Below are 13,501 nucleotides of genomic sequence, written 5' to 3' on the forward strand. Positions count from 1 at the left end.
CCATTAATTTTGGCTTTGACAAAAGCTTTGTGAAGAAGATCCTTTAACTTCAGCGGCAGGGCATCGAGTCTTTGAAACACTTGTAATATTGTACAGAACTGAGCAAAGCAACAACATTTTTTGTTTACCCTTTTTTTTAATAAATTACTTAATCACACCACACAAATATTGAATGCGGTCATGGTCTAAGAGTAATGGATATCAAAACTGAACAGTTTTAAGATTTGCTGAATTTCACCAGATGCAGAGTCAGCCCCCAAACAACAGTATTAGAAGACATAAGAGTGGTTGGACATCTTGCAGTACACACTGGGTAGCTTGAAGGTGAAAACTGTTCTGGGAGCTCAAATGAACATAAGCCAGTTAATCAATCAGAATGTGTTTGTGGTTAAAAAAAAAAAAAAAATTAGCAAGTGAAGTGTTTTATATTTTCACTTAACAAGACGGGAGAGGAAGGGAGAGAGAACATCTGGTTGGGCAGGAAAGGAAAAGTGTTAGATTCTGTCAGTCAATCTAATGAATTCTGGTGTAGATTTTGGAGGAGGGAAAAGGGGAGGTGCACCGTCGTCTCAGGGTTGAGGATATTTGACTCCTACAACCAGGGAGAGCTGGATGGGTTAGAGAGCGGCCAAATAGTCCTCTACAGGATGAAAGGCAGGATTGGTGAGCGGAGGGGAGGGTAGTCGCGGAACTCCTTCAGGTAGCTTCGGTGCTTCCCCTTGGCCCAGACGGTCATCTGGATGAAACCCACCAAGGTGAAGAAAGCCACCGGCAGGCACTGCGTCATGACTGTGAAGCCAAGCCAGGAGCCCAGCTGCAACAGGAGGAGGGATGTTAGACACAGACTGATACCAGCAGAGGGCAGCAGTCCCAGGTAAAACATGAATTCATCTTTCAGTGTTTTGTCAAGGCAGACAAAGGAAAAAAAAGACATACAGTTCAAATAGCTACACACGAGACAATATAACCAGGTGGACTCATCTCCGAAGTCTTCCAGCCATGCAGTTACTGTTATGTACGACAATTCCCTATTCTATTTTCAAGAAATGATTATTGTGTTCACACTGAAAACTTAAGTACTATCAGCTCCCGTCATGAATAAAGCATGTTACCTCATAGGTGTAGTTGGGGCAGGAGACCAGCAGGAAGATCCAGGTGAAGGGATTCTTGGTTGGATAGGGAATCTTCCTGGTCTTAGAGCCTGGATGAAGAAAGAAAAGGAAAGGGAATGTCATCTTTTTTTTTTTTTAAACTCATCCACTTGTTTAAATGTTCACATTTTGGCTGAATATCAAAAGTAAAACATACTGACCACTGATGATATTCTAAATTAACCTTAATCTGACCTATATTTAATATTATAGAGAAACACTTCAAATGTGAAATCATGTTTTCAAGGGCTTTTGAAAAGCACTCAAATATAATTGGATAAACTGATTTGCATTGAGTTGTTTTTTATTTATGGATCATTAACTATGGCCTGTGAGTTTATCACAGGGACTTCTAAAAATAACTGGTCAAATATCCATTGGAATTTTTATTTTAAGGGGGAAGAAAAAGGCATGCCAGAAAATAAGCTTAACGTTCACTCTGACCAGAGCTATACAGTTGTGTGTCTGAGTGAGAGTCAGATGTACAGGTGTGACAGGTTTGACAGGTTTGACAGGTGTTACAGGTGTGACAGATGTACAGGTGTGACAGGTTTGACAGGTGTTACAGGTGTGACAGATGTACAGATGTGACAGGTGTGTGCGTACCTGGTGGACGGAGGTTCCGAAGAGCAATGTGAATGGAAAAGTTGCCGATCTGACAGAACTGAAAAGAAAACATTAATAATGTCATACAAGTGATTTTATTAGAGCGTGTGTTAAAGTCAGGGCCTGTATCTGCAAAAACTCTCGACAAGATCGACAAAGAGATGAAAACTAATGAGGTAGAAATACTTTTTAAATGGCGTAAAGGACGTTTGTTTATTTTTATCAGTCAACGTAAACGATGCAAGATACGTAACGGAACAAAGTGTTGAGGACAGAAAGATTCTCACCAAGAATATGATGAGCGCCAGTCTTATCTGTTGCTCCCCATAGACTGCAACAAGATAAAATAACATAAGTTATGATGAAGGAAGGAGTTACAGTGGTATGACAACACGGTATATGAGTGTTGTGTGTTTGCACGTGTGGGTTCGGCGCATACTCACTTGGCGGTGTATACAACGGGTGGTTGATATAATACGCCATCCAGGCTGCGAAGCCCCAGTAGTACGTACAGTTCTGAAACAGAGTACGTGACAGGACCATTGTCACTGAGACTTACTTGTGGTGGCAGAGATACACTTTTTCAGATCATACACAATCAATTATTCACCTTTTACGCCACACAAACTACAGCACATCTTTGGACACATTCATGCGTGGCAAGAGTTTGAGCAGGAGAATGTATCTCACCTTAAAGATGTTGCGTAACGGCATTGTTCCATGAGAGAAGCGATGGACAAACAGCGTCTCCAACAGTCTCTTAACGTAGTGGAAAGAGTGACACATACAGGCGAGACTGGAAAAGGCAGAAACACTTGAATTAGCCCACCTACAGTAATTAAAAGGAGGATGCAAACACGTGGCCTCCTGCCAATGAGAACAAGGCGCCGACAATTTCATCATATTGTCCGAGAGCGAGAGGATTTTTAGGGTGGCTGACATGAAAAAAAGCTCTATTAAAGCGATAGTTTGACATTTTGGGGAAAATGGGTATTTCCTAACTTTAACTAACTTTTGCCAAGAAAGCAAATAGCTTTTTTTTCCTCCGACTTGTTGAGAAACATTCAACTTTATGCGGAGATGCCTGCCTGCTGTGACCAAACCACTGGTGGTGACAGATGTGGATAAAGTCCACAGCTCCATTACTGGAGGCAAAGTACAGATCCTGCCGGTCGAATATTTCTCCAATACAAGTGACAGTTGTCAGTCAAGTTTTTACTTCAGTTAAAGTACTGCAGTACTTGCTTTTACTGTAAAATACTTAAGTATTCAAAAGTTCTTTTTTTGTCAACACATTGTTTTATTGTTCCACAGTGTATTTACTGAACCTAACGACTCTGAATCAACCCACTGAATGAGCCGACTGACTGTAGAACCTGTGGAATAAAAAGCTTGTAGAAAATGCTACAAAGCCAATAGAAATAGCCATTAGCCAATAGTTTGCTGTGATTGGTTTTTCTCCTGTGATGAAAACAGCGTATGGTCTATCACATTTTCAAAACTAAAAGAAAATTCATTCCAGACAAAAAGCTCTGCTTCAAAGTAACTACTTCATAGAAATGCAGTGGAGTCAAAAGCACAATATTTGTCTTTAAGTGTAGTTAAAAAATAATACCCAAGTAAAGTACACATACTGGAAAAATATTTAAGTACAATACTGAAGTCAATGTAGTTTGTTACTTACTAACTAACCCGTTAACTAACTATATGAAATGTTAGTGAAGGTGTGTTGGAGACACTCACTGTACGACCCAGTGTTTACTGGTGGTAAAGTCATATTTGGGTGCGTAGATGAAGGGAACCCTGAAGTAGAACATCAGATAGATGACCAAAGGACCAGTGTACTCTGTCAGAAAGACCTGGAAAAAGAAAGTAGGACAGGGTAAGTCAGATCCTTGGCTCAGTCTAGTGTGTTGTGATTGATATCCTGCTGCTTTGATGTGTTAGAATTATACATTTATAAATCCCTCTGCTTATTGCGTCTCTACCTGTCTCGCCTCCTTTTCACAGCAGAGCTAATACAACTTTAACTTTAAGAGTGAACTTTACTACAGCAAATTAACTTCAGGGTCAGGAGGAAACTTCTGCCCCCTTCTCCCTTTTTACCCAGTGGGAAATCTCAATATAGCTCTGCTTGATCCCACTCGCACTCTGATGTATGTGGGCTAGTCAGGACTGTGTCTGACTGTGACAGCACGACACGTTTTCCCGTATTTGGACGTCTCTGTGTTGCACTCACTGTGACCCAGCTGATCTGGGCTCCCAGGTCTCTGAAGTAGAAGGTTGCCGTGGTTCCCACAGGAAGATGCTGCAGAACATCCTCATCCTTCAGAGACTTCCCCTCTGAAAAACACACACATTAACTCTTACGCACTCTTGAGATTTACAACAAATTAGGAGCTGATTGTAGCGCGAACCACTCCTCATTTACTTTATTTATACTGATAAACACTGTAGCTGACTTACTGGGGTCGAGGCGAATGGACTGTCTGGCTGGGTACCACTGAGGATCTGAAAAGGACAGATAAATACGTCACACACATCTTTAGACAGAAAATAAAGTCAGTGTTTCTATGTGCTCTTTGAAGAGTTCCTTCATCATAGATGAGATTTATGAGGCTTGAGTTGTTTGTAGAGAGATTGCACTCACGGCTCTTGTGGAACATCGACTTGATCTCCCCAATAGTGGCATTTGGCTCGACCTACAAATAACACCACAATAATAAGTGGAGGGACACACACGCATAGACAGACACACACAAACACAAAGGTACAGATGATAACCCCGTTCTCCATTTATGATGGTGATTAGGGGTAAATTTAGCTCTGGCTGTGCCCACACACCCCATGAATGTGGGCTGTTTAACAGCTGGTATTAGGGTTTCAGAGAACCTCGACAAATGCATACACACACACACACACACACGCGCGCGCGCGCGCCCATACATAACAACAGCTAAAGTACACGACCTTCTGCCAGGCTGCCAACTACACCAAATATAAACACAGAGACAACACAACAGAAACATGAAGAGCACAGCAAAGCAAATGTGGACACACACACACAGCTGTTAAAGGTGGGATAATGGAGCAGTGAATCCCCCTGGACTGAGGGTGAGTCCAGTGATTTAAAGTCAAACGCCTTTATCTGTTTGAGTTGAGGCAGCTCACGCACTACACGCCTCCCTGATACTCTTCTGTTTTCAGGGGTGGACAGTAACCAAGTATTTGACTATTGTACTTAAGTATATTTTTTGAGTAACTGAACTTTACTTGAGTATTTTTTTTTTTTGGAAACTCCAAAACTTTTACTCCACTACACTTAAAACACAAATATTGTACTTTTGACTCCACTACATTTCTATGAAGTATTCGTTACTTTGAAGAAAAATATCTTAAGTCCATGTTATAAACTTTAGAAATAAAGAGAGATTCCTTTCGTTTAAATGTTTGCTGTGTTTACCACGACCAAACTGCAACTTCTACATCCATCAATTATCTGTACCACTTATCCTTATAGGGTCGCAGGGGGTCTGGAGCCAATCCCAGCTGACATTGGGCGAGGGCGGGGTACACCCTGGACAGGTCGCCAGTCTATCGCAGGGCTGACATATAGAGACAAACTATGGGCACTTTAGAGTTGCCATGTTTTTGGACTGGGGGAGGAAGCCGGAGAACCCGGAGAGAACCAGCACAGGGAGAACATTCAAACTCCACACAGGAAGGTTCAGTAAATACACTGTGGAACAATACAACAATGCATTAACAACTTTTGAATACTTAAGTATTTTTAAAAGCAAATGACTCGATCAAGTAATGGAGCTGTGTACTTTATCCACCTCTGTTAGTAATGGACGAACAAAATCATAGTTTAAAAATAGTCGGCTATAAAAACGAACTTAAAAACATGCGAAGAGGTGATCAACCCTTCCTTCGCTATTTTGTAAGTGATGGACCGTGCATCTTTTAAAGCACTGCAAGTTACTGAATTGAAATACATGCAAACGGATAGTTGTCAACTCATTAACTAAAACAATGCACCAGAAAATTCCTCATTACAATAAAAACAAACCCTGCAATATCAGCTGCACATTGACATCATTATAGCAGCTCAGGCATCAGCATCTGATTTCTCTCAAGCCTTTGACATTTATGATTCCAGTGACTGGTTTCTCAAAACATTTTAGCTGAAGGTCTATATTTACCTGCTGGCCTGGATGAGGAGAGCTAAGATGCTTGTTTGAAATTTATACCTAAAGCAATCATACTGTCCCAGCACAGGTGTGACACAAGAGCAAGAAATTATGAAAGCATATACAGTAATTCCATAAATGTGTCATTATGAGGAGCTAATAAATCTACATGTTTGTGTATTAGGCTGCATGAATGTTTAACTCAAAACAGTCAATGGCAATTTACTGTTAAACCATTATACCACTGAACTCTACGGGAATTTGAGCCACAAGGACAAATTCAACTGTTAAAAGTTTTTATGTTTCATCTTTGTTAGATGGCACTAAGCTTTTGGACAGAATGTAATTAAATACCCAGCACTGTACTAAACAGCTGTATGAAAGTGTTCAATATGAAGACTGTAGCACTGATAAAGGATCTCAGTGCTAATGTTAGCAAAAATTGCCCAAAACATTTTACTTTTCAAGGCATCTTTAAAAAGACTGGAAATTTAAGGAAACTATTTGTTCTTTTTTTTTTTTTTTTTTATGACACAACAACAACAAATTATAAACCCGATCAACAGATTTACATTCTGTAATTGCTTTTCAATTGAACTCCCAAAGAGTTTCAGTTGTTCTGTGGTTTTCCTCACAGACTGTATGATCCATCTGCAGTAGACAGAAGAAATTTAGCACTGTACATGAACTGGCTCCTAGTCACGTCCCACTGAAGACCACGTGCCATTTTCAGCAGGATGACATCATTGAGGAACCACCTCTCTGTGACCCCTGACACCCTCCCGTCGTTCTACAGGATTTATTCAGTATTGAGATGGCTGAGTCTGTCTTAAACACTGTACTGACCCAGCTCTGTTAGCCTACTTTAGGAAACCAGTCCCCCCAAAGGGCCCTCTTTCCAGGTCCGGATCTATATCTGTCATATCTGTGAACGGCCTCTCCAAAGGTGTTAATATTGTAGATGCTATCACCATGGAAACTCTGCTAAGCCGACAACAGGCTATAATCCAGTAAGGATAGCACCTTATGTGTTGGGGTCTTGAGGAGCAGCCCTTGGTAACACCACTGTAAACTTGACTAATGCAACTCTATACACCAACAGCCCTCACACCAACAATGCACTAAACCCTTCTAATGCAACAGCACTGACTTACAGGCAGAGCACTAACAGATAAAAGCCGTCTAACACTAAAATAACAAAGTGAAGGCCAAGTACTATTTACTCTAGATATACCTGATAAAACAATAGGCTTAAACATCCTATCAAATTACATGTGGCTAATACAACAGTGACATCCTTTAGTCCCGATAAACACAACAACAACTCCATCACTCAATATCCCACTGGCCTTGCAAATACCTATTAAAAAATAAAAACTTTAAGTGAAGTGATGATGTCCAGTGATGTTGAATTTCCCGCATCAAGAAAATCTGTTACACGTAAGCTGCATATTGCATTCATATAGCCACTAAATAAAATAGAAAATAATGCAAATGCAAAAAAACAAAACAAAACTAATCATTCAATTTTCCATTATCATAAACACGTAGTAAAAGATTTACACAATAACACTTGCTCCAATTTTACACATCTTGCGCACCAATAAATATCATTACCTCTGACAAGGAGCTTATGTTTTCTCCTTAATCTCTTTATTTGTCAGCAGGATTATGTGAAAAGTACTGAGCGGATTTGCAGTGAACTTGGGGAAGACAGGGAACAGGGCAGGGAAGCACCCATCTAATTTTGGGGCAGATCCAGATCATTTACTATGAATTTGAATTATTTTTCCCCTGAAGTCTGGTGTGTGTTGTTTGACATAAGCGTTGATGTAGGTATTATCATGTTTTTATTTTACATTATTCCATGTGCCATGTACTTATACTTTGCATGCGTGCGTGTAAAAGATAAACATCCCTGATTCTGACTTAACTTTTTTTTTTCAGAATATATAGCATTTGCATTTTAGCCTGTAAACACTGTTTTCCCATTCAGCTCTGCTCTCCAGCTGTGCTGCACCCATAGTGAGTACAAAACTCTTCATCTATCACAACTGATAATGCAATATGGAAACAGATTTTTGTTTCTGTTTTCACAAAATATAAAAAGAACAACATCCTAATAAGTGCCAGAATATCAAACTGGCTAACAACTAAGTCAATACTCAGGTCCTTGTCCTCTCAATGAAACATATTGGAGCATATAAAATTCCTTCCAGACGCTTCAAGCTACATTTCAAAAGCAGAAATCTTTCCAGTTGCTAGGTCTGTGGTTGGTTTCTGGTAAACGATGTACAGAAGGAGATATCCTTCCAGATATCCAAAACCTGCTGCTGAAGGCCACAGCCAAAGATTTGGCGTGACTGGCACCAAAATGAATGTAATATATGAGATAACATGAAGTGATGAGATAATATACTTTCCTAAAATTACTTCACATACAGAGATATAGTTTCTGGACATATTTTCCAAAGTGCTGTGGTAAAACAAAAACAGTTGTGCCACCTTCAATTTCACAAAAATATCTCCCGCTGCTTGAACAAAAGGAAAATTATGAATATCAGGAATCATATATTAATGATGATATATCCTCACAAATTGTATGCCATGATTATTATATAAAAAATACATTTGATAGAGATGTTTTCTCTGCTGCTCATTCACAAACTGAGGTGGCGTTGTAATGTCTTGTATTGTAAGGTGGGTTATGTCTACACACACAATGACTATGGAGTTGAATCTCGAACACAGTCGCAATGAAAGGTGAAACTTTCACAGTTGCAGTATTTGTTGCAGGGCTGTCCCACTGGTGTGGACAATTGTACAGTTGTTTACGACATTTTGTCCACCTCCTGTGCCTGTGCGTGCCAAAACCCAGCAGTGTTGTGTCATATGTGTGAAAGGGCTCTCATGAGCACAGACAGTTACACTCGCAGTTACACACCCACTGACTGACAGCGAGGGCTACAGCTACAGCAGCTCTACGGTGTTGTAGAAACCGCCTGACGCACATACACACACGTCTGTGTTTTACAGTAACACAGGACCAGACATATTGCACCTGTTGAATTTAGCAAAGCATACAGACACAAGGACAATTAAACCTGTTTTAAATAAATGAAAAAAACAAAAGAAATAAGTTCTCACCTTGTCCAGGAAGCAGAGCTTGTCCTTGGTCTTGGCATCCAGTATCTCCACCTCAAAGAAAACAACAGCCTTTTTAGCTTTTTTAGCAGGTTTGCGTTTGACGGGGGCTTGCACTGGCAGCGGGGCAGCCACTGCCACGCCATTAGCCGTCTTTTTACCGCTGGTGGCCTCTAGTGCTAGGGCATCCATGTCCACAGTCCTCCTCCTGCACTCAGTTTATTCCCTTGTTCCCCTCGCTCTTCCCCTTGCTTCTCTTGTCACTCTTGACTGTCTCAGATGCTCACCAAGAGGAGAGGGGCAGCACTCAGCTGTGGAAATAAATCTGTCTCCCCCCTCCTGCTCCTCTGCCCCTCCCTCTTCTTCCTCCTCTCTGTCATTCTCTCACTCTCCCTCCCTTTTTGCCCCTCTCTCATTCCTTCACTCCTGGCACGCTGCTTTATTTAACTGCCAGCCGACCCCTGGCGCGCAGACATATACCACATGTGTGTGTGCACAGTTGCATACACAGGAATGCCCAGTATCCCCCTGGCAAACTGTCCACGATAGATCATCTGTGTGTACCTCATGAGGGAAACTTCTAGAGCCGAGAGTGGCAGCTTCATTTCAGGGCATCAATGACATGGTTTTGAAATATAACCCCTCCCTAAAAAAAGACACCTGATGACCTGTGCCACCTCTCGACCCCTGGCTAAGTGGGAGGTTGGAGGAGAGGTATTATGACAAACAGCAGCCCTATTTTCCTAGTTTGACCCCTTCTCTTCCTCTACCAGCTAAATATAAATGTCTACTGCCAACTCTGCATAAACAGCCCTCTCCCTACAGACCCCCATCCATCTACACCTATGTAGTGATGTCACGGCTTTGCTGTCAATCACACTATGCTGCCATTCAATCAGTGACTGTGTGTGTATGTAAACCAACTGTAGTCCACTCTAACTACAGCTCGTATGTCCATCACTATCCATTTCACCTGCTGGGAGACACCTGCCAGACCCAGTTCAGGGTCTCACATGTTCTTCCTTGAAACCAAACACATGGGGAGTCACCCTTTCCTGCCACCAAGGGATGATAATACTCCAGACTCTGAGGGCTTAACTCAGGGCATTCCCCTTGGTGAAGCCAGCCACCCCCCCCCCCCCCACCCCCACCCCCACTCAACTCTCGGGATACAGTTTCCATAATGAATGAAAGACATATAGTCACAAGTGGCATCGTTTTTTCTATTTATGGACTTGAATGGATGAATATACAGAATGAAAATCTGTGGGTACCAATGAAATATGTTCTGTTATGTGAAAGATCACCATCTCTTCTACTCCATCAACATTGAATTTGGACACACGTTTGGATGTCTTCCGGTAGACACCAGTGACCAATGCATTTTCACCTCACTTTGATTTACTGTGTCACATGACAATGTAGAAAAACAAGCATGAAAACAGTGATTCAGTTTTCTGGCTTGAAATACACATTTTGCCAGAATATAAGGCTACTTGCCTGTTTAAAATTTTAAGTGTCGTTTTATAAAATAATAAATTTAGCTGCTTTTTTACTGCGCAAATGACACATTCATGTGTGCTTAAAACAAGCAGGACACATGACACTGCAGTCGAGACTTCAGGGAAATAAACCCACTCAGTCCTCGCGGTGCCAGGCATACCCACTGCCACTGTACCTCCCCCTTCTCATCTATATAAAGCCTCTGTCTGGCAGTGACAGTCTGTCACAGAAATGGACACTGGGGTGAGAATGAAGCGGGGAAAAATAAGCTTTAGTTGCGACAGTGGACTTCTACTTTGTCACTAGTTTTGACTGTACCTCATATCTGAAGGTAAGGGCTTTTTTTTATTTTATCTAGAAGGACTGCACTTAGAAAGATTAACAGACACTCTGGAAATGGAAGTGTTTGTACACACTGCCAGAGAGTGATGGACAGTCAGTGTGACAGAAAGGCAGATCGGTGTGGAAGTGATGCAGCTCTCTGGTGCTATCTGCTGTAAATGTGATGGAACTATGAATAAACTGGTCCAAGGGGAAAACACTTAGAGCTTAATCTTTGTTCCAGGACAGTATTGTAACTTAAAAACATCACTGTTGAGTACTTTTAGTTTGATCATGTATTTTTGTTTAACTTTATCTGTTGTGCTCTGTAATGCGTTCAATGCAGGGAAAGTGAAGAATAAAAGCTATTCTTAAAAGATTGAATTAAAATGAACTCAAACCGCATCCGTTTGCAGCAGTGTGAGTATTTACCTTTAACATACTCTGCACTGGTTATGGTGTCAGTCATAGTCCACACCCAGCTTCGATCACATTTTTGTGCCTTGGCATACCTGTTGTGCCTGTGACCTGGTTAACCAAGCTGTACTGCAAATGCAAAAACCTCTACCATGGTTACATGCTGTATTTTGAGGTGTTACCTACACTTGTGACTTCACAGTATTTTGTAACAGTCACATATATTGGTGTTTGATGATCTGTGGTTTTTCTTCACAGAAGCTGAAGAGTCACACGTTTCAGTGGGTCCAAGAGTTGCATCCTTGGCCTAATAACAACACCGTAGCTTCATACAAACGTCAAAACCTTGCAGGCTAGTAGTTTTCAAATGCCTCTATGAGTGTCGCCACACATACTGGAGAGTAAGAGGCGATAACTGAGGATGGCTGTGCAGAGGTGAGTTAACCAGATTGCAAGGGTCGCAGGAGTGGTCTAAGGTTGATAACAGCGCTGAAACACTGAACACTGTGAATTACAATAAAGATTTAATTATACCAAGTTTATTTATTGATTTATTCATGTATTATGAAACAAAGTTCAAATTTAAGAGCATGCTTATCATTTCAATTACATTTTCATTAACTTTATTCCTAAATCTATGAGAAATTTGATCAGTTCATGTCATCATTTGAATGTTGATTTGCCCCTCGTAGGTTACAAAAGCCACATCTGTCGACAGAAAGACGGGGAACTGGAGCAGCCACCGGTTGGCTCAGTTTCTGTCAGACTGCTTCAGATCCTGTCTGATGGGTTTTAGGTGCTCAAGAAACTCTTTTGGTGGTAGAAGTAGTAGGCTACAATGGGTAAGTAGCATGGGAGTCATGGGTGTTTACCAACAGGTAGTCACAATACTGTCCCTTTTTTTCCTTTGAGGAGTGACTGATTTTTAAAATCACACACAAGCCATGAGGGTTGATTTAACTGGGCTGAATTTGCGCATTTGACTGTTCACCTGCATTATTGGGTAATAACAAGATAAGAAGCGCCATGAGTCATTCCAGCCAGAGATGGCGATGATGCCGAGCATTGTCCTACACAGAGAAGATTTGTCACATACAGCTCTAATGGGGAGCTTCACAAATACACGACGCAAATGTAATTCCTCGTACATATAGGTGCAGCTTGACTTTCAGGGTTTACAGTGGCAAATGCAAAACAATTAATTTCCCTGTACGAGAGGCCACAATACCCTGGTCACAGCCCCCAGCCCGTGACAGGCGGTGTAGCTTGCAGCATGCGATCCTGAATGCCCATGTTTAAAGCTCTACATTTGACTGTTCTGCTGGAGTTTACACTTGGAGAATTCCCAGGAAAATTCCCAGTTGGTCTGACTAATTAGATTTTGGCTCCATGAAGCCCCCCCATTCAAGGTTTAGAGTTTCATGGACACTACTCACCTCGTAGTGCTTCATCTTGGCAGTTTGCAGCCCCTTCCTTAATATCCCAGATGAGTGACAGGACAGCGTCCAATCAGAGGAGTAATGTACCACTGCTGAGGCCACACCAGGCGGGCACTACGTTGTTGCTGCAGCCAATCAAAACCGGCAAAAAAATCAGACGAATACACCCTCACGCTCGACGACGTAGCCAATGAGATTTTAGGAAAGGGAGAAGTCGTGGCTAATAGGATTTTTTGTGCTTACTTATCCGACCATAGACTGTAAATAAAAACCCCACGGTCACAATTGCACTTATTACGTTATTTCATCTTTAAAAGTTTGCTTTCTCTTGCTTAGATGCATTCCTGTGTCCATTGTGGTCTCCTTGTGTATAAGAAATAAAGTTTTTACATTTGCCCACGTAGACTGTCGTTGTCACCTTATTATAGGCTTTGAATTGCTTACTTTAGTCAAGCACATTTACCCCAATATAATATTGTCTTATACAGTAAGACAGCACAGGGTAAACACAAAATGATCCAGGCCAAATATATAATGATGTATTCCTATATTTTCAATAGTTATACTCTATAATGAGCCTGGCCACGGGTCACACATTGCCAAAGGCAGCATAATTGTCAAAATATACATATACAGGACTACATTTGCCCATAGTTTGAACTGATATCAAAAGTTAGGGACATAGGCCTACAGGGAATGCTGACTTACAAAAAACAGGACTGTTCTG

At 41.3% G+C, this 13,501-nt stretch overlaps 1 protein-coding gene and 1 long non-coding RNA gene across 3 annotated transcripts; one reads left to right on the forward strand and one right to left on the reverse strand.

Annotated features, from left to right (window-relative positions):
• Positions 1–116: 116 nt before the first annotated feature.
• Positions 117–12,857, reverse strand: tecrb (trans-2,3-enoyl-CoA reductase b). Of its 2 annotated transcripts, XM_056372069.1 has the most exons (12): positions 12,772–12,857; positions 9,098–9,148; positions 4,408–4,459; positions 4,224–4,268; positions 3,997–4,100; positions 3,501–3,616; positions 2,448–2,553; positions 2,201–2,273; positions 2,045–2,088; positions 1,758–1,815; positions 1,113–1,201; positions 117–814 (listed from the first exon to the last, which is right to left on the reverse strand). In XM_056372069.1, the coding sequence occupies exons 1-12, from the start codon at positions 12,784–12,786 to the stop codon at positions 641–643; spliced, it is 927 nt and encodes a 308-aa protein (XP_056228044.1). In that variant the 5' UTR covers positions 12,787–12,857; the 3' UTR covers positions 117–640. The 2 variants fall into 2 exon arrangements, with proteins under 2 accessions (XP_056228044.1, XP_056228043.1); XM_056372068.1 differs by lacking the exon at positions 12,772–12,857 and having other exon boundaries at positions 9,098–9,401.
• On the forward strand, positions 10,265–12,757 carry LOC130166458 (uncharacterized). Its single transcript, XR_008827144.1, has 3 exons — positions 10,265–10,928; positions 11,594–11,770; positions 12,028–12,757. It is a non-coding gene; the product is annotated as an uncharacterized LOC130166458 (long non-coding RNA).
• Positions 12,858–13,501: the final 644 nt, after the last annotated feature.

The sequence above is a fragment of the Seriola aureovittata genome, chromosome 3 (assembly GCF_021018895.1).
Source record: "Seriola aureovittata isolate HTS-2021-v1 ecotype China chromosome 3, ASM2101889v1, whole genome shotgun sequence".
Classification (NCBI taxonomy): domain Eukaryota; kingdom Metazoa; phylum Chordata; class Actinopteri; order Carangiformes; family Carangidae; genus Seriola; species Seriola aureovittata.

What these genes read in the sequence shown, in the direction of transcription:
- tecrb (XM_056372068.1), bottom strand. Translation starts at nt 9,286, where the DNA reads ATGGATGCCCTAGCACTAGAGGCCACCAGCGGTAAAAAGACGGCTAAT. An exon ending in TGGCGCTCATCATATTCTTG is followed by an intron (nt 1,816 to 2,044) that starts GTGAGAATCTTT and finishes TTTTCTTTTCAG; the next exon opens with TTCTGTCAGATCGGCAACTT. An exon ending in TCGGAACCTCCGTCCACCAG is followed by an intron (nt 1,202 to 1,757) that starts GTACGCACACAC and finishes TTCTTCATCCAG; the next exon opens with GCTCTAAGACCAGGAAGATT.